Raw genomic sequence first — 21,320 nt, 5'->3', positions numbered from 1 at the left:
TTGGAATTCTCGTCATTGGCATCCCAGTTTTGGTTTAACTCCTGCTGCGGTGCACGCATTGAAATCAAAGCTGCCTACATTTTCACCACCAACATCCAAAAGGATGATGCACCCTCTCTTCTTTCTCACCAGTTTCTGTCTATCCTGCTTTGTTTTCATTAAGAGTTGGCTCTGTTCCCCTTGCAATCTGGAGGCCCTGTTCTCGGTCAGCTCTGATTTGGAACACTGGGTCCTGGGCAGTGAGGTTTTGGAAAGGAAAGAAAGAGAACACAGGGAAGGGGCCAAAGATGGAGGCAGATTTGAAGGTTTGACTTGAAAGCTGCAGCTCGATAGAAAGCCAACTATCTAGAATTCCAGCTTCCCAACAGTCAACTACTTGATGGACGGATTAAAAGTGAGAACCAAATTATTGGAGTTCCTGTCATGGCTCAGCAGAAACAAATCTGAATGGCATCCGTGAGGATGCAGGTTTGATCCCTGTCCTTGCTCAATGGGTTAAGAATCTGGCATTGCCATGAGCAGTGGTGTAGGCTGCAGACTTGACTCAGATCTGAGTTGCTATGGCTGTGGCATAGACCAGCAGCTACAGCTCCAATGGGACCCTTAGCCTGGGAACCTCCATTTGCCGCAAGTGCGGCCCTAAAAAGACCAAAAAAAAAAAGGATGAATTAAGGTTCTTTAGGGAAAAGGGGGAAGGGAATAAATAATTTCATGTTCAACACTGTTTATTCAAAAAGAGTATTGCTAATAATGAGGGTTGCTGAACATAAAAATATCTTTTATCATTTTTGCAAGTACCATTTCCTTTGAACTTTATTGTAATTCACATGCGATAAAGTTCACCTCTTTAAAGTATACAGCTCAGTGGTTTTCCATATGTTTACAGAGTTGTGCAACCAGCATCATAGCCTAACTTTAAAACAGTTCATCACCTCCAGAAGGAACTTAGGACACATTAGCAGCCCCACCGCATTGCCCCTTTCTCCCCCTGCCCCTAGCCCCTGGCAGCCACTAATCTACTTTCTGTCTCTGTAGATTTGCTTGTTCTGGACAATTCATATAAATGGAATCAGACTACATCACCCTATAAGTGGTCTTTGGGGACCGGCTTCTTTCACTCAGGATCGTGTTTTTGAGGTTCATCCATGTTGTACTTCATTCCTTTTTACTGCTGAATAAGATTTAGTTGTAGTTATACCACATTTTGTTTGTCCTTTCATCCGCTGATGGACAACGCACTACTTTTTAATTAAAAGAGTAAGTTGCTAAGATCTCTGCAGTCTGAGTTGAACACCTTTTTTGCGGAAGGTATGAGTTAATGAAACAGTTCCTGATCTTAATATCTCAGATTTAAAGGACTCTAGTATTGAGAGCAAACATGATTTTTGATCCAGTTTGTGAAGAGTAGATTTTTGCAGAATGGCCTCGTGGTAATAATCTAATAAGGTCATAATAATTCTTCGTGTGCACTTCAATCATCTTAGTAGAGTGGATCTGTATATTGGAGTGTTCACTCTTCCCTTCAGGTAAAATAACTTTAGAATGTTTGGGATCTTTTTACTAAAAGTGCACGTCAAATATAACCCCTGTCTTTGTGTTCAGCCAGTACGTTCACAGCTGAGCTTGAGACCAAGCTCCATAGCTGGTCTGCCAGGCATCGCCTGGCTGCACACTGTCTTGTGGCATCACTTTCTGTCTTTCCCCGCTCCTGACTCAGGCATGAATGAGGAAGCATGGAAAAGAGGAGCAAGAGGGAGCAAATAAGATGTCTAAGATGTCACCCTGGGATCCATATTCAAGCGAGTGTTTTCTCAAGGTGGCAATCCTTGCTTCCCACTCTTTTTTCCCTGGGGAACAGTGCCCAGACTGAGGGCTCTGGAATCCTGGCATGGCCTTTTCATATCTCTGTGATGCTGGGCCAGTACTTGACCTGTCTCTCTTGTCCTTATCAGCAAATCGAAGATAATAATGGTTCTTAATTCCTAGAACCACTCTGAGGATTCCCGTAATTCCTGGCATGTAACAAATGTGCAGTCGGTGTTAGCTATTCATAGCACTAGCATGTGTTCATTACTTTGCTATTTCCTGGATACTGGGCATCGAATCCTCACAACAGTCTGAAAAGGTAGCACAAGGTATCCCCACTTTACAGACGCAGAAACTGAGATTCCAAGACCTAACACATCTTCCTCAAGGTCACAGGGCTAAAAATGGCTCAAGTCACTTTTAGATACCTTTTGGTCTGATTCAAATTCTTTACAGAGCCATTGGGCCATGGTGCCTATATGCAGTGAACCATGCTTGCCAATATGCTGTATACTGGGATCTAGCTGTGATAACACACATGAATTTGTTTTAATAAAAATGAATGATTTGGTGCAGTTGCACCACTTTGGAAAATAATGTCACAACAACTAATGAGGAGGAAACACAGGAATGAAGCTGTTAGAACAAACATGGGGGGAGTTCCCGTTGTGGTGAAGCGGAAACAAATCTGACTAGTAATCCATGAGGATGCGGGTTTGATTCCTGGGTTCTCTCAGTGGGTTGGGGATCTGGCGTTGCCATGAGCTGTAGTGTAGGTAATAGACATGGCTTGGATCCCATGTTGCTGTGCCTTTGGTGTAGGCTGGTAGCTATACTTCCAATTCAACCCTTAGCCTGGGAACTTCCATACTGCCGCAGGTGTGGCCCAAAAAAAAAAAAAAAAAAAAAAAAAAAAAATCTGGCCTAAAGAACCTTAAAGTTAAGCACATCATCTGGCTAGAAGCTCTACTCTCCCAACTCTGGGGAGCCAGTCCCCCTGGCTTCTGAGAACTAAAACAACACTGCACATGGCACTTCCAGATTAAAGAAGGCTCGCTGACTCATTGCCATCGGCTGGGGAATTAGTCTCCAAGGCCCGTGCTGATATTTCAGTTCTCAGCTTATTGGTTTAAGATGTCGCCATTCCCATCACCACTCACCCACTAACAGCATTTTAAATCAGCCTTGGGAACAAAAGAATAAACAGAAGCACGGTTGATCATTCTGCCAAGTTCAACTACCTAAAAAAAAAAAAGGCAACATCTGATAGTCAAGCAAACAAGTAGACTGAAAAGCAGAAGCGTCAGCATCCACTCATGCTCCTTATTCGCTGCTCCACGAGGGTCGTGAGCTGTGTTGCCCCAAGAGTGAGGGAGAAAATGGTGCAGGGGCCAGAGACAAACAGCATCTAGATGGTCCCCAACTGGCTGGAGTAACAGGAAAATTAAAACCGATTTTCCTTCTAACATTCCCCTCTAAACAGCCTTCCTGATTACACAATTTGGCTACTAATCCTAAATAATTCGAAGCTTTGGGGTCTAAATCCAGGAAATATGTATTCTCTCATATTTCCAGGTAAAAAAGATGTTCTCAGTGCAGATTACCACAATCACAATTGGCTATTTTAATTAAGGAGCATATTCTTTCCCACTTACAGTATTAGTGGCTTCAAATGAATAAAGAACTTTTTCGTAAACCCCTGCATGGGGATTTAGACATCAGGACAAAGGTAACATTTTAAGAATGTTCTTATTGTTGCAATCAACTGGGGATTATTCTTAAATCAATTCCTTTTTTGTTTTTTTTTTGTTGTTGTTGTTGTTGTTGTTTTGTCTTTTTGCCTTTTCTAGGGCCGCTTCTCATGGCATATGGAGGTTCCCAGGCTAGGGGTCGAATCGGAGCTGTAGCCACCAGTCTACGCCAGAGCCACAGCAACACAGGATCTGAGCCACGTCTGCAACCCACACCATAGCTCACAGCAACGCTAGATCCTTAACCCACTGAGCAAGGCCAGGGATCGAACCCACAACCTCATGGTTCCTAGTCAGATTTCATTAACCACTGAGCCATGATGGGAACTCCCTTAAACCAATTTCTTGAGAATTCTGGTTAAGTTCTTTTTGTCATTGGGAGTTGTTTTGTATTGTCCTTTTAATTAGGAGTGTAACCCTAGATCATAGATGCTCCAAGCTTTCCTGAGAAAGTGGATTTATACTTGAGGTCTCGGAGCTAAAATAAGCAGAAAGCTCTATCATTCAGGTCCTGCTGGTGGCCACCTCATCCAACCCCTGGTTGCCCCAGTCAAAGTGAGTGTTGGCCAATTTATGGAGACTTGCATTCATGCCCTGGTCATTCACCAGACCAGAACAACTACTTTGCTTTTAAGTGATCCAGATTGGGTGCTATCATGCTTGTAAAATCCAGCTCTAAACTCTACCCTCCCCTGCTGATCCATCAAGGAGACCTGGACTTTGGTTCTTTTTAAATCATTGATAATATTTCTTTATTTACTTTCCACTTACTCCTCAAAGGAGTTGAAGTAACCTGCTTTAGATAGGGCTCTGCTGTACTGTGACCTGGGACATGTTTTCACAATGATAAAACTTCTAGCCTTTTACAGCCTTTCATTTGTTAAAGTGATTACCCTCAGGAAGCCAGTTGACTTACGTGCTTCAGATAAAGCTGGTGGATGGCCAACACCTTGGAAAATAAGGACACTGGATAAACACGCAAGGGTCACCTTGTTAATCTATGGACTGGTAGGTCTAGAGTTTCAATGCGTTGCTCCAACACAATGGTTGGTTTCAGCTCTAGCCTCCAAAGAAGGTCCCATCCTAGATATTCATCATGAATGAGAGATTGGAAACACCAAGACCAGGAAGGAGGTCAGGGTGGATATGCTGCCAGGGATCCATACAAGGAACTTCCTGGAAAGAAATGAATTGAGGAACATATCCTGAATGGTAGTAGCTGGAAAAGGACCTTGAATTTTCCCAACAGATGATAGCAGGAATATCTAAACTCTAGAATAGAGATGATAGATGGCAGCTTCAATTCTAAAACTCCAGGCCCCAGAATCACAGCATTTCTAGTCTCCAGAATCATAGCTTTTCAGAGTTGGAAGCCCCCTAGTCCAAGTCCCTAACCCCTCCAGCATTTCATGTGGTCTCTGCATAAGTATCCACAGTGACAGGGAGCTGATCTCCTACCAGAGTGACCCATTTCATCTTTGGGGCATAATAATCATTAAAACGTTATTCTGCCTCTTGAGTCCAGGGCATCTGCCTTACAATATGACCCATTTGTTGTAGTTCTGCTCAGTAATGGACAGGGGTGAGTGTCCAGGGAGGCACTTCACCACCCTACTATTGAACTTGAATCTACCTCCATATAATTCCCTCCAATTAGAGGATTGCTCTTCCTGTGCCCTTGGACCCACTTGCTCAGCCATCATAGCAGCCCTCCATGGCTTCAGAGACAACACAGGAAGCCCCTGAGTGTTGGCACATCTTCCAACTCACAACTTCTGTCTTCTGTATCTCCTCTGTTTCTTCCTTTTCCTCTGATATCTGCACCCGGCTCTCTTACACCTCTTCTGGAAACTAAGCATGAACTCACACACAGATAGCAGAGGGTTCTAGTGGAAAGAGCAGAGGTGCTTGCTTCAAGTCCTGACAGATTTTGCTAAAGCTTCAAGCCCTGATAGATTTTGCCAAAGCTTCGTCGTATGATTATTTACCTGAAGGGTGTGGGACAGTATAATGATAGACTAAAAGTGGATGTTCATTATAAATGACAGTGTATTATAAAGCTACTGCAGACTTTAACATGAAATTCTAAAAGACCCCGAGTATCCTCTGGCCTCAGCACCTTGTTTTACACTAGAGGACCTTAAACAGAGAAGAAAACTGACGTGGCCAAAGACCACAGGAACAGACAGAGGCAAGGCTACAACCACACTTATTTGCCCACTCGCTATCCCTTGCTCTCTCTACTGCCTCTCCAGTGAACAATGACAGAAATCAGTAAAAGCACCCATCCAGTAAAATCACAGGCCCTAAATAGCACCCAGGACTTGTTAGGTGCTCTATCGATCGCTAGTGGCTGAAGAAATAGTCCAGGAAACAAATGAATGAATAAATAACTAGTGCTTGTTTCTGATGCCATTTTATAGTTTCCTCTGAATGTCACTTATGCCTTTAATCATTTTTTAATTAAGTCTCTATTAAGGAGCTTGTTTCTTAAAATGTACTTGTGAAGAGTAAATGAGACAATGCATTAAAGTGCTTAAAAGCTGTGTCTGGCAGTCAGTAAATGTTAACTAATTATCACCATTCTGTTTTCTAGCCTTTTTTCTGAGTAAGATTATGCTGGTGCTGGGAGGACTCACTAATGGGAAAATCACTGTGCCATCTCCTTTCAGAAGGAATTCTGGAATTGCCAGCGTGTTACTGCTATGTGTCAGTTCCTATCCTGTGCTTTTAACTAGACCTTCCGAGCCCATCCCTTGTTGTTACACCCAAAGAGGCACAAAGTCCTGAATTCTTTTTTTTTTTCCCACTGTACAGCATGGGAACCAAGTTACACATACAGGTATACATAGTTTTTCCTCTCATTGTTGTGTTGCGATGTAAGTATCTAGACATAATTCTCAATGCTACACAGCAGGATCTCATTGTAAATCCATTCCAAGAGCAATAGTTTGCATTGTTAACCCCAAGCTCCCGATTCCTCCCACTCCCTCCCTCTCCCTTAGGCAGCCACAAGGAAGATGTGGTATATATACACAATGGAATACTACTCAGCCATAAAAAAGAACAAAATAATGCCATTTGCAGCAACATGGATGGAATTAGAGACTCTCATACTAAGTGAAATAAGTCAGAAAGAGAAAGACAAATACCATATGATATCACTTATAACTGAAATCTAATATACAGCACAAATGAACGTTTCCACAGAAAAGAAAATCATAGACTTGGAGAAAAGTCTTGAATTCTTTTACTTCCTCCTTGGGGTAGTGTTTTTTCAGCCCCTGACCTTTGGGCTCTGTCTCCCATTCTCATCAGCATCTGCCTATTGGACCTGACACTTTTTTTGGCTGTGCGATGTTTGAACCTTAGCATTCTTGCTCACTTTCACTCAATGTCAGCCTCAATCAAAGTTTTGGAATTTCCCTTTGGTTCCCTCCATTTCCAGGCACCCTGGTAACTCTAGTTCTTCTAAACAAGGTCCACTCCCTTGACCCAAGTTCCTCTGTATTTTAGAGGGTGTTTTCCTCTGTATTGTAGAGGGTCAGAAGTTCTCCGTATTGTAGCATTGTTATAAAGATTGTTTTTGTTTTTGTTTTTGTTTTTGTTTTTTTTGATGTTTGGAGCTGGGAGTTAGAATTCAGGCTCTTCATATTTCTGTGTTTCAGGAAAGGGAAAAAATGGAACATTGCCAAGGTTATTTTTTCTTCTTTATTTTTGTGTTAATTAAACCGGCTTTTTCCACTTCTTTTCATCTGTTGCCTCTAGTCCCCCAGTTTGACGATGCTCAGATTCCGCCTGCCCTCGAAGAGTGATTCCTGAGTGCTTTACGGGGTTAATTTCCCTTTGAGGGCGTCATTCACATTCTGCAAACTACCATAGCCATCTGTATCAGTTGCCAAAATACTCGAAGCTTCCTTCTGAATCTCTGAGTGCATCTGAGAATTTGACAATACTTGGGTCAGGAGTTCCCGTCGTGGCGCAGCAATTAACGAATCTGACTAGGAACCATGAAGTTGCGGGTTCGATCCCTGCCCTTGCTCAGTGGGTTAAGGATCTCACGTTGCCGTGAGCTGTGGTGTAGGTTGCAGACGCTGCTCGGATCCTGTGTTGCTGTGACTGTGATGTAGGCTGGTGGCTACAGCTCCAATTAGACCCCTAGCCTGGGAACCTCCATATGCCGCGGGAGCAGCCCTAGAAAAGGCAAAAAGACAAAAAAAAAAAAAACATACTTGGGTCAATATCAGTACAAAAATAAGAGCTCGGATAAACTCATCAGCATTATACCTGAAGTTCTGGTGTGGACAGGAATATTGATTAATCATCTTTTTAATCTCTATCTCATATGATGAGTTACTTTGTGGGAGGGGGCGGGGGGAGGTGGTGAAACTGTGGCATCTGGAGGTTCCCAGGCTAGGGGTGGAATCAGAGCTACAGCTGCCGGCCTACACCACAGCCACAGCAACACCGGATCTGAGCCACATCTGTGAACTACACCACAGCTCATGGCAATGCTGGGTTCTTAACCCACTGAGCGGGGCCAGGGATCAAACCTGCATCCTTGTGGATACTAGTTGGGTTCATTACCATTGAGCCACAATGGGAGCTCCAGAATTACCATTTACTATCTCCTAAATAAGGAGATTTATCTCCCTCCCCCCCCGCCCCCCGATATATCCCACCCAGAATGTAAGTTCCTTTAGAGCCTGGACTTGATCTGTTTATCAGAGTTCTGTCTCAGCATCTAAAGTGCTTGGCAGGGAGTTCCTGCTGTGGTCTAGCGGGTTGAGGATCAGATGGTATCTCTGTGGCAGCATGGGGCCTGGGAACTTCCATATGCCATGGATACGGTCATAAAAAGTAAGATAAAAAAAAGTACTTGGCAAATAGCAGGCAGCCAATCAATGTTTGTTGAATATTGATGGAATGAATGAAGGAATGAGAAGCAGGATAGAGTTGTAGTTGGACCACAGCCTTTGACATCAAAGAGATCCCAGTTTAATTTTTGGTTAGGCTACTTCCCATCTATGAAACTTCTCTGGGAGTTCCCGTCATGGCACAGTGGACACAAATCCAACTAGGAACCATGAGGTTGTAAGTTCGATCCCTGGCCTCACTCAGTGGGTTAAGGATCCAGTGTTGCCGTGAGCTGAGGTATAGGTCGAAGACACAGCTCAGATCCAGCATTGCTGCGGCTGTGGTGTAGACCAGCAGCTACAGCTCCAATTGGACCCCTAGCCTGGGAACCTCCACAGGCCGCGGGTGCAGCCTTAAAAAGACAAAAAGAAAAAAGAAAAGAAACGTCTCTGAATTTCAATTTCTTCATCAATACAGTGGAGTTAACAGCGCCTACCTCCTAGGTTTTTGGAGAATTAGATAAGATAATGCATGTACAGTTCTCAGCACAGTAACTGGCCTATGTTCAGAACTTGATAAATATTGACTCTTAGACCTGTTCTTTTCAGTGAAAATCTTCAATATTGAAGCATATTAGATGTTATTGAATTGACTGAACATAACTAGAAGTGCTGACTGTCCTAAAGACAATGAATTACTCTGTCAACAAGATTGTACTTAAAGAGCCAAGTTGACAAAACATGTATTGGTCCCACCCACCGATCCTAGGCTTTCAGGAGTGGGCAGGATACAAGATCGATTTGACACAGTCTCTTCCGTGTAAGAATATACAACCTAGGAGGCTTACTGCTGTGTGTGGTACTGTGCTGAGAACACATCTGTATATGGTACTGTCCCCTCCCACATCCTCCGATTTCCTCTCCGTGCTTGGCAAAAAAATTATTTTCTTCTGCAACACTCAGCTCCTCCTTTGAAGACTTTTGATGATAAGAAACCTAAGGCCTCATGAATCAGCTCATTCTCTTTGGGAACAGTCATCATCTTTAGAAAGATCTTCCTTAAAATGAGCGCAGATCTACCTTCCGAAGACTTTTATACATCGATCTAACTTCTAACCCAGAATAAATCCCTTTTTGTCCCCCTTTCTTTCCATCAGAAGTGAGCAAAGTAGGGCCCACAGGCCCAATCTAGCCCACCATTTATTTTCGTAAAAAAAAAAAAAAAAAAGTTTTGTTAGAAGGTAATCAAGCCTCTTTGCATAGTGTCTGTGACTGCGTTTGCACAATAGCAGAGTAGTTGCAACAGAGAATGTGTGGCTCACAAAGCCAAAAATCTTTACTATTGGCTCTTGAAGAAATAGTTATTCAATCTCTGCTCTATGTGACAGACCTTCAAACACTTAAAGACAACAAACATGTCTCCTGTTAAAGTGGGAAGCCCAGAACTGAGCCTAGAACTCTAAGTGGGAGCAACTGGAGACAGAATGAAGTGGCACTCATCACCTCCCTTATTCTGGACACCATATTTCCAATTACGTGACCAGAGATCAGGTCATCTTTTTTTTTTTTTTTTTTTTTGTCTTTTTGTCTTTTTGCCATTTCTTGGGCCGTTCCCGCAGCATATGGAGGTTCCCAGGCTAGGGGTTGAATCAGAGCTATAGCCACCAGCCTACACCAGAACCACAGCAACGCGGATCCGAGCCGCATCTGCAACCTACACCACAGCTCAAGGCAACACCGGATCCTTAACCCACTGAGCAACGCCAGGGATCGAACTCGAAATCTCATGGTTCCCAGTCGGATGCGTTAACCACTGCGCCACGACGGGAATTCCAGGTCGTCTTTGACTGAGACGCAATAGTGACGTCTATAAAGGACTAAATCTCTGAGATATTTTCCCCCAGGAGCTTCTGTTAAATTATGCACACACACCGGCACCCTGCACAGGTGAAGCCTAGTGTTGGATACTGTCTACAAAACTTCACATCTTTCCAGCTGGTCCAAAGCAATCACAAAACAAATCAGCATATGTTCAAGGGCTGTATCATCAGGGTCAGAAAGGGAAAAGATGATGGACTCAGCCAGGGTTTCTAAGAAAAGGTAATGTTATAATTTACATGCCTGAGGGCAGAGTTGAGAAAACAAAGGAGGGAATCCATCACTCCCCTCTGTGCTTAGAGGGGAGTGGGGACGATGGGATTTTGCCCCAGGACCCAGTGGCAGCTGGAGCCCTGGAGAGGAGCTGCCCACCTGGAGACACAACCTCTGCTGGAGCCAAGCCGGGAGGAAGGCAGGGAGCTGGGGAACCAGGTACCCTGATGTGCGCTTCTCCATCCTCTGCCCGCCGTGGGGGGGACCCAAGCGGCACTGGAGGACCAAAGAGTCACAGGAGTCAGCTCACAGGGCACAGAGCAGGGCCAACCATAGCTGTGGGAGTGAGGATAGAGAGTGACAAGGGCTAAATGGTGTGCCAGGCATTTTTGTTTTAATTCCGAATGAATACATAGATGAATGAATGAAGTGAGCCCAAGACCTGGCCCTCAGTCAGTGTCTGATGAGCTGCAGAAATGAATGAAAGGACCACCATCTCCTTTACGGCCTCCTGTCCCAGAGCCCTGACTACGGTGGCTTTTGTTCCACCGTCTACACAGCCCTCCCCGATACTCTGCTCTGCACCCTTCCCCAGCCGCCGCTGATCCCTCAGGGCTTCCTACAAAAGGGTACTGAGAGGTGGGGATTTAATCTGGGAGGTAGCAGAGCAGGGCAGGAGCTTTCTAAACAGAAGTAGAGGAGTTCCCGTGGTGGCGCAGTGGTTAACGAATCCGACTAGGAACCATGAGGTTGCGGGTTCAGTCCCTGCCCTTGCTCAGTGGGTTAACGATCCGGCGTTGCCATGAGCTGTGGTGTAGGTTGCAGACGCGACTCGGATCCCACGTTGCTGTGGCTCTGGCGTAGGCCAGTGGCTACAGCTCCGATTAGACCCCTAGCCTGGGAACCTCCATGTGCCATGGGAGCGGCCCAAGAAATAGCAAAAAGACCAAAAAAAAAAAAAAACAAAACAAAACAAAAAAAAAACAGAAGTAGAGTATTATCAAAGAGAGGGCTTTCGGTCCTGAAAGGATTTCCCAAATCCAAATTACCTTCTAGCATGTTCAGAATTTAAAAATGTAAAATCCAGCATCACTGTACCCTTTGGAGAAAAATGGGTGGCTTCTGAGAATGCTGCCCCAGACAGTTGTGTGACAAGCTCTGGGTTCACCAGACATGACATTGCTGCCGCCTTGGGACTAGCTGTTTTCCACTCACACGGTCTCGTCACATCCTAGGCTTTTACTACAAAGATGTCTGGGCTTCCCATTCATTATGCCAGTGGGGATGATGTTGAGGAAGTGGGGTGTGTGACAAAGACTCCCCATGGCATGAAGCCACTGGAAGCCGTCCACGGCTGCCTGCTGGCCACTTCCTCCCCCACAGGTGGAGTCAAACAGAGAATACTCAGTACTGATTCCTTGAAAGTTAATCCCTAGGATTCTGGATTTTGGAAACATAGAAATTATTTGCGAGTACTGTTTGGTTTGCTACTCTGGTTCGATTGTTTGTTTTCACATGGAATGTGCAGGATGAAATGGAGCCCTAAATTAGGAATTGTTGCCTATACATGAAAGCAAATTTTTTTTTTTCAAGTTAACAGAGAGGACAGAGAGGAGCTTATTTCTTATTCAAGTCTCAGAGTCACGTTTGTTCTAACTCAGATCCATACTATTAACAGTTGCCACTTCATACCTCACAGACCCAGGCCAGCCAATCCTCAGAGACAAAACCTGGAGCCAGACACATTGGAAGGATCAAGCTGGGAACCACGATTCCCCATGAGCACAGCCCAGCCCAGACCCAACAGCCCAGAAAACAACATGTCACAACCAAAAATGATTCACATTTCAGAAAGCACTCTTCTGCCAATGTTTATACAAATCCATGAGATAGACTCAGACTCAGGCTTTGAGTTGGTGTGGCCAAATTCCCAATTCAGCCATGGCCGTGACCGCATATGTCAGTAAACTTCATTCAGCGTCTCTGGGGCCAAATTTCATGAAATCCAATCCCAATTAGGATAACTGGCAATGTTTGGGGAAGATCTGTAGATTAGATAACAGAACTACATCAAGGTTAATTCTCTTTTTTGTTTGTTTGTTTGCTTTTGTCTTTTTGCCTTTTCTAGGGCTGCTCCCTCGGCATATGGAGTTCCCAGAACAGGGGTCGAATCGGAGCTGTAGCCACTGGCCTACGCCAGAGCCACAGCAACTCGGGGTCGAGCCGAGTCTGCGACCCACACCACAGCTCACAGCAATGCCGGATCCTTAACCCACTGAGTAAGGCCAGGGATCGAACCCGCAACCTCATGGTTCCTAGTCGGATTTGTTAACCACTGAACCGTGACGGGAACTCTAAGGTTAATTCTCTGATTTTTATCACCACGTTGTGGTTATATAAGCGAATGCCCTTGTTCTTAGAAAAACCCTGAAATGTGGGGTAAAGAGACATCATGACAGTGGTTCAGTAAAAATAATTGTGTATAGGAGCTCCCATTGTGGCTCAGTGGAAACAAGTCTGACTAGCATCCTTGAGGACGCAGGTTCAATCCCTGGCTTCATTCGGTGGGTTAAGGATCTGTAGTGTGGTGTAGGTCACAGACATGGCTCAGATCTGATATTGATGTGACTGTGGTATAGGCCAGAGGCTATAGCTCCAGTTCAACCCCTAGCCTGGGAACCTCCACAAGCCATGGGTGCAGCCCTAAAAAAAATAACAACCAAAAAATTGTGTACATAGAAAAGAAAGAGAATGAGAAATCAGATGTGGTAAAAGTAACAATTAGGGTATCTTGGTAAAGGGTGTATGAGGTTTTTGGGGGTTTTGGTTTTTGGTTTTTGTTTTTTGTTTTTTTTAGTATTTTTGCAAATTTTCTATAGGTTTGAAATTCTTTCATAATAAAGTTGCAGGAAAACTAATTTCCAGAGTTTCCTCTATGGCAGCAAAGTTAAGAACTTGACATAGTGTCCGTGAGGATGTGGGTTCGATCCTTGGTCTTGCTCAGGGGGTTAAGGATCCGGTGTTGCTGTGAGCTGTGGTGTAGGTCAAAGGTGCATCTCAGATCCTGCTTTGCTGTGGCTGTAGCGTAGGCCAGCATCTGCAGCTCAGATTCGCCCCCTAGCCTGGGAACTTCCAGATGCTGTAGGTGCAGAAAGAAAGAAAGAAGGAAGGAAGGAAGGAAGGAAGGGAAGAAAGAAAGAAAGAAAGAAAGAAAGAAAGAAAGAAAGAAAGAAAGAAAGAAAGAAAGAAAGAAAGAAAGAAAGAAAGAAAGAAAGAAAGAAAACTATTTCCTCAAAAATAAAAAAATTAAATAAATAAAATGAGAGCTGTCTTAGGCCATCACAGAAATGCAGTGATTTCAGTCATACTGTCGCTGCAAAGTGAGTCAGAAATGGCATCTCCGGTTTTGTCATCTTTGAGCTAAAATGAATCACTTCCTCTTTCAGCTAAAGAACTCTTTGGTTCATGGAGGCAAACATGAAGGATGCTTTCCACATGACCCCTGAAGGTAAGGGGGACTTGTGCCCCTCTGTCACACCGCCCAGCTGTTCTACGGGCCACTTCACCGGGCCTCAGGCTGGGCCTCCACTCTCTTGGCTCACAGACAGAATAATCCCAACCTGCGGGCATCCGCATCGCCGCCTTCTGCTCTTGCCCGAGACTTTTTCCATCTCCCCAGCCCGTCCTGCCTGGAAAACCCTTCTCTATTTTCCTCAGAGAAAATGCCAAACCTTTTAATAGCTGATATCTCCCCATGGTGCAATCATGGGAGATTTTTATTTTCTCCGTCTAGTTTTCTGTCCTTGAGAGATTATCAACTATGATTGTGCTATTCTTTTACAATCAGAAAGAGAAGTATTGTGTTTTCTTTTGAAGTTCCCATCGTGGCGCAGCGGAAAGGAATCCGACTAGGAACCATTAGGTTGCAAGTTCGATCCCTGGCCTCGCCCAGTGGGTTAAGGATCTGGCATTGCTGTGAGTTGTGGTGTAGGTCACAGATGCGGCTCAGATCTAGCATTGCTGTGACTGTGGTGTAGCAGCTCCGATTAGACCCCTAGCCTGGGAACCTCCATATGCCCCAGGTGCAGCCCCAAAAAGACAAAAAGACAAAAAAAAAAAAAAAGAAAAGAAAAGAAAGAAAGAAAGAAAGAGAAGTATTGTGTTTTCTTTTATTTTCCCAAGCAGCTCTACTTAACATCTTGCCATTGCTTTCTGGGCCCACTTCAGCCCCTAATATTGTCACTGCCGCATGTCCCCTCCCTCCCAGCCCATCAACAGTCCTTATGGAGAGACTCGTATATGCTGGACTCTTCCCCATCTCTTGTGGGCAAGGAAAGTCACTTCCTGGCCCCATGACCCAATGAGACCTAAGCACAAAGTGCTGGCTGGGGCCTCACAACTTGTTGGTGGCCTGTCCCCACCTACTGTTGTCTGTGGCCCATTGTCTCCTTGCCCGTTGTCATTTGGGAGTTGGAGCTGGGTAGGTGTATGTAAATCACGTATTCCCCCTCCGTGCCAACTCAAATACCATGCCCCATTTCTATCTCCCTGAAATACCAGGCCCAGCTGATAAATAGGAATCAGATATTATGAGCCCATTTGACAGATGGAGAAACTAAGCCTCAGGTCTTCCCTCTGTGTATGTTACATTAATGGAATCTAGACCCTCTGAGACCCACCTAAGTGTGTACCCCTAGGGTACACTCGCTCTTTCAGAGGTAGTTAAGGACCCAGGAAGATGTGTAATTGACCGGGTTGTAGGTAAAAAAGAATTCTGGCCGAAACTATCCTGGGATTTCCTGATACCACCCCAGGGTCCTTCCTCATCTTCCAATGAAAAGTGACGGTCCTTTGAGGACCATCTGGTGCTTCAGGGTCAAGAACAAAGCCTGGGCAGAGTTTCTCACCTTTAGCACCGTTGGCATTCTGGGGCACATGATTCCTCATTGTGGAGGCTGTTTTGCATGTTGTAGGATGGTTGGTAACATATCTGGCTGTCCCCACTAGATGCCAGTTATCTACTACCCCGCCCCACTGTAACAACCAAAGACACTTCAGATGTTGCCTAGGGTTCCAGAGAGGACAACCCCTGCCCCCGCCACTCCCCACTGCCAGTAGTGATAATAAAATCATTTGCAGACTTTGCCAAACATCCCCTGGATTGAGAGAGGCAAAAATCACCCCCATAGGAAACCGCTGCTCAGGACTGGCACATACACACTACTATATACAGATCGATAAGTAACAAAGACCTACTGTATAGCACAGGGAACTCCAAATACTCTGTGATGGCATTTATGGGAAACGAAGCTGAAAAGGAGGAGTTTCCATTGTGGCTCAGCAGTTAACGAACCCGACTAGCATCCATGAGGTTGTGGGTTTGATCCCTGGCCTCACCCAGTGGGTTAAGGATCTGGCATTGCCATGAGCTGTGGTGTAGGTCACAGAGGCAGCTCGGATCCCATGTTGCTGTGGCTCTGGTGTAGGCCGGTGGCTACAGCTCCAATTGGATCCCTAGCCTGGGAACCTCCATATGCCATAGATGTGGGCCTAAGAGACAAAAAAAAAAAAAATCTGAAAAGGAACAGATATATGTATATGTGTAACTGATTCACTTTGCTGTACACCTGAAACCAAGATAACACTGTAATGAATCAACCCTATTCCAATAAATATGAAAAGATAAAAATTTAAAAAAATAGAAATTAAAAAAAAAGGAAAGAAAACCCCTGCTCTAAGTCCCCTCAACCCAGCAAGAACTTTTATTTTGCATGCAAAAAGACTGACATATAAGATGTTCAGAGGAAACATTAGCAAGGACTGGCAGAAGGGATGTCATAAGCTGTCAAAATGTTTTGGCACAACAAGACCCTCGGGCTTAAAGCCCGGGAGTATTTGGTAACATTGCAACCCATGAATCAACCCAGCCAGATCACTGGCTTCTCTGAGTTGCTTTCTCCTTTCTGGGCTCTGCCCCTTGTGGCCAAATGCCGCATGAGACGTGCTTGAATGAAAGGCAAATAAGAGAAGGCAGGGTGACACTGAATACGTGAGCAGCCCTTCCCTCCATGAGGAAGAGAAAAGCACAGCGTGGTCTGGACTGCATTGTAAAGTCCCAGGGATGTTTGGCCACTCTTTTTTATTTCTGTGTATACTTATTCATAAACTACCCCCATTACCCCATTACCCAACCTAGAGTTTGGTGTGAAAGTATTTGCATCTGATGCCAGCATCTGAGAACACAGGCAAGAACTTGAAAGCAGTCCTATGGTCGTCCAGGAGCAACAGAAATGCTGTTCAGTTTCAGGGTGTAAAGACTGTCTAGGAAGTAATGTTCATAAAAGAATTCAGAAGGAAAAAAAAAATCTGAAAGGGGGGAATTAGAATTAAGAGGAGAATTGCAATTCCTGAGACCCCACCAGATAGGGCCACAGTCCATTTTGTGGCCTTCGGTCTGGTTTCTGGTTTCTTGGAACTGTTATCCATTCAGTCCTGTGCCAGTGGCATTGACCATGCCGTAACAATCTCTCCCCAGCACCTCCTCCCCAGGGTGGTACAGAATGCCACTCTGAATGGTATGCCAGGTTCTTTTGCAAGCACTTGGCATCCTTTGGGCTCTGCCTGTTCCAACCCTCCCACCTCCATCTCTTTCCCAGGCTCCCATCCACACACCTTTGACCTTAACCCTTCCCAGACTGCGAGACACTTGGAGGAACTTCGGAGCAGCCCAGGGAATGGGGAAAGATAGACCCATAGAGCACGCTTTGAAGTGAGTCGAAAACGCTAGGCCGAGAATCGTTTCACCCACCATGCTTGCCTGCCAGCGTCCTTCACATTCTTATCATTTGAGCTTTTGCACTGATTGAAATATGGCATTGTTCAAAACCTACGCATTTACCTAAGAGGGGTAAGACCTTAATTTATGGATAAGAATTTGTTAATCGGATTCAGATTGATTGTTGGTGCTTCTTTAAGAGGGCCTTGGAATTGGGACATGGGACAGGTTAATTTTCATTGGAGAGGAAAGACTGAAGTGATTGAGGTATTGGTATTCAGCTCCAGACCTGCACGGTCCAATACTCTGCCCACAGGCCACATGTGGCTATTTTAATGTAAATTCTTTAAAATTAAATAATATTAAAAAGTCAATTCCTTGGCATTCCTGTCATGGCTCAGCAGTTAACAAACCCAACTAGCACCCATGAGGTTGCGGGTTCAATGCCTGGCCTCAGTCAGTGGGTTAAGGATCCGATGTTGGCGTGACCTGTAGTGTAGGTTGCAGATGCAGCTCAGATCCCGCATTGCTGTGGCTGTGGTGTAGGCCGGCAGCTACAGCTCCGATTCGACCCCTAGCTTGGGAACCTCCATATGCCACAGGTGCAGCCCTAAAAGCCAAAAACCCCCCAAAAAAATAAAAAATAAATTTTAAAAAAAGTCAGTTCCTCAGTCACATGGCTACATTTCAAATACTCAGCAGCCACACGTGGTATGGCTGCCATATTGGACAGAGAAGACATAGGCCATTTCCATCCTCATTGGACTTTCTGTAGCACACGACTCCTCTAGACTTGGCTGGTGCTGCCACTGGAGAGGTCTGGGGAGCAGAGGGAACCTAAAATCACCAGCTGTGTAGGGAAGGCTACAGAAGAGTGGGAGAGAGAATAGAATTCCAGAGAAAGCAAAAGGGCACCACAGGCAAACTTTGTGTGCTTTGCTAAGGGCCCAGCCCTGAGCAAACACACGTCCACCCCACCACCAAGTTCATGACGCTGACACTTGCAAGTAAAGGAGGGACTGGGGTTAGCTCTGGGCCCCATTTCCTCCTGTGTGTGGTCCCTGGGATCTGTGCCTCCTTGTTTTTTTTGGTTTTTGGTGTTTTTGGTTTTTTGTTTTTTGTTTTTTGTTTTCATCTTTATCCCTTTTCTAGGGCCACTCCCGTGGCATATGGAGGTTCCCAGGCTAGGGGTCGAATCGGAGCCGTAGTCACCAGCCTACTCCAGAGCCACAGCAACACGGGATCTGAGCCCTGTCTGCAACTTACACCACAGCTCACAGCAATGCCAGATCCTTAACCCACTGAGCAGGGCCAGGGATCGAACCCACAACCTCATGGTTCCTAGTCGGATTCGTTAACTACTGAGCCACGACGGTAACTTCTGTGCCTCCTTGTGAAGCAAAAGACTCTGTCCTGCCTCCTGACCTGAAAGGGCCTCAGAGTCACTGGGCTCCCAGCCAAATGGAAATTATCACCCTGGCACATGACAGCCCCTCAGTACCTAAGAGTTCACCCTTGGGAGTTCCTGGACCAAAAGACATTCAGCGAAAAAGAGCCTCTTCTCCACCCAGAATTAGACCTCCCCCCAGAGGGTCTGAGGGGTGTGGGAGATCCGAGGAGGAACTGTCACCCCTTAGCTATAACTGGCTCACGCTCACATAGCCCTTGCAATCTCCTGATGCATTTTCACAATATTAATTAACGCATCCTCACAATAGTTGACTGAGAAAAGCAGGACAGATGTGACCTTCTTGACACTTTCTATTAGAAGAAATTCATCTCAAGAGGGAACCCTCCTACACTATTAATGGGAATGTAAATTGGTGCATCCACTATGGAAAACAGTACAGAGATTCCTCAAAAAACTAAAAAGAGTTAGCATATGATCCAGCAATCCCGCTCCTGGGCATATATGTAGACAAAACTATTAATTCAAAAAGTTATACGCATCTCGGGAGTTCCCATCGTGGCGCAGCAGAAACAAATCCAACTAGGAACCATGAAGTTGCAGGTTTGATCCCTGACCTTGCTCAGTGGGTTGAGGATCCAGCATTGCCATGAACTGTGGTGTAGGTGGCAGACACAGCTCAGATCTGGTGTTGCCGTGGCTGTGGCGTAGGCTGGCAGCTTTAGTTCCAATTGGACCCCTAGCCTGGGAACCTCCATATGCTGTGGGTGCAGCCCTGAAAAAACAGCAAAAAAAAAAAAAAAAAAAAAAGTACATGCATCCCAGTGTTCATAGAAGTACTATTTACAACAGCCAAGACATCCCAAATGTCTATCGACAGAAGATTGAATAAAGAAGCTGTGCTGCACACATAGGATGGAATATTACTGAGCCATTAAAAAAATGAAACAATATCATTTGAACCAACATGGATGGACCTAGAGATTATCATACTAAGTGAAGTAAGGCGGAAAGACAAATACTAATGACATCACTTACACATGGAATCTAAAATAGGGCACAAACAAACCTATCGACAAAACAGAAACAGACTCATAGACAGGGAGAACAGACTTGTGGTTACCAAGGGGCAGGATTGTGGGGGAAGGAAGGATTGGAAATTCAGGATTCGCAGATGCAAACTCGTGATATATAAGCTGGATAAATAACAAGGTCCTACAGCACAGGGAACCATATTCCATATCCTGTGAGAAATATAGTGGAAAAGAATGTGAAAAAGAATATGTACTAGATTAAGCACTAGAGAGGATGTAATTGCTTTAAATGCACCCAAGAAAGTGATACCCCCAGCCACACTCCACTTTCTTCCTTCCTTTTACAAATAACTCTCCGATACTTCTCAGTCAACCTCCACCTTCTCCACTAGAGTGGAAAACATACCCATTTCACCAACCAGACCACTGAGCTGTCCATGCCACACTTGATGAAATCATCCCCCAAGCTCAGATGCCTAGTGGAAAGCAAACAAAACAGTGGGTATGTAACACTCACTGAAGAATCCCTGAGGATACCAGTCCCAGGTTTGATTTAGGAGCTCACAGCTTCACCAAGGACCTAGATGCTTCCCATGGGGGTTGGGGGGGGGGGTTCTCCTCCCTCCCCACCCCCTGTCTCTTTTAACCAAGGAGGAAAATCTGGCAGCAGAGCCCAGAAGATTTCTGCCACATCTCAATGGCCATGACAGGGTGGAATAAGCACTCGCAAACCAATCACAGACAAATGGGAAATGAGATTCCCATGGTCCCCTTAGACTGAGACTCCTCATCCCCTGGGGCTGGACTGCCGATAGCTGACACAACTGGGCTCTGTGTGCCAAAATAAAGGGGAACAGCAGCCCAGAGCCTCTGCCATACCCAGTTACACACAGGACGGTGAATCAAGAAAGAAGAGACACTTTTTCTTTTTTTTTTTTTTTTTTTTTTTTTTTTTTTTTTTTTTTTTTTGGTCTTTTTGCCTTTTCTAGGGCCGCTCCCGCGGCATATGGAGGTTCCCAGGCTAGGGGTTGAATCAGAGCTGTAGCCACCGGCCTACGCCAGAGCCACGGCAACGCGGGATCCGAGCCGAGTCTGCAACCTACACCACAGCTCACGGCAATGCCGGATCCTTAACCCACTGAACAAGGCCAGGGATCGAACCTGCAACCTCATGGTTCCTAGTCGGATTCATTAACCACTGCGCCACGATGGGAACTCCAGAAGAGAGACTTTCTATTCTTCATCCCCAGAGCAACCTCCCCAGGGAAGCCTCCAGCCTCCTTGAGCAGGTCAGATCTGCTCTCGCTCTTGACTCCCATGGCCCCTGCAGAGCTCCTTCTTAATACTAGTGTTATTAACATTACCGTATTTTCCTAGCTTCTCTCGTCTCTGCCAGCCCAAGTATTAGGAGGGTTGCTTTAACACAAGGCTGTATTCTCAGGGCCCCACCCATGCTTGCTGCTTTAGAGATGCTCGGTGGATATTTGTTGAAAGATGGATGAATGGTGGATGGAGGATGGATGGACAGATGGAAGGATGGATGGATGGATAAGTGTTCCATCCACTAAACTAGATCGATCCTGAATTTTTCTGAAAATT

The 21,320-nt window shown here is 45.2% G+C and overlaps 1 protein-coding gene across 8 annotated transcripts in view; it reads left to right on the top strand.

The window, feature by feature from the left end:
* Nucleotides 1-21,320, top strand: part of PRLR (prolactin receptor) — a 174,475-nt gene that overhangs the window by 113,441 nt on the left and 39,714 nt on the right. For 4 of the 8 annotated variants that reach the window (XM_085001618.1, XM_085001621.1, XM_085001617.1 and 1 more), the window contains exon 2: nucleotides 13,951-14,012. The exons of 3 other annotated variants lie outside the window; for them this stretch is intronic. Coding sequence is in view for 1 of the 5 variants with exons in the window: in XM_085001616.1 (XP_084857742.1) it covers nucleotides 17,077-17,273 (197 nt within the window). In the remaining 4 variants the exon portion in view is untranslated. Of the gene's footprint in view, nucleotides 1-13,950; nucleotides 14,013-17,024; nucleotides 17,274-21,320 lie in introns of those variants that run through there. One more of the 8 variants, XM_085001616.1, reaches the window with a different exon arrangement.

The sequence above is a fragment of the Sus scrofa genome, chromosome 16 (genome assembly GCF_054392235.1).
Source record: "Sus scrofa isolate SSC_HxYL_T2T_F1_AM1 chromosome 16, Sscrofa_HxYL_maternal_Yorkshire_Landrace_v2.0, whole genome shotgun sequence".
NCBI classification, from domain to species: domain Eukaryota; kingdom Metazoa; phylum Chordata; class Mammalia; order Artiodactyla; family Suidae; genus Sus; species Sus scrofa.
The sequence above is the reverse complement of the archived record's forward strand: the minus strand, read 5'-3'. Positions and strand labels throughout refer to the sequence as shown.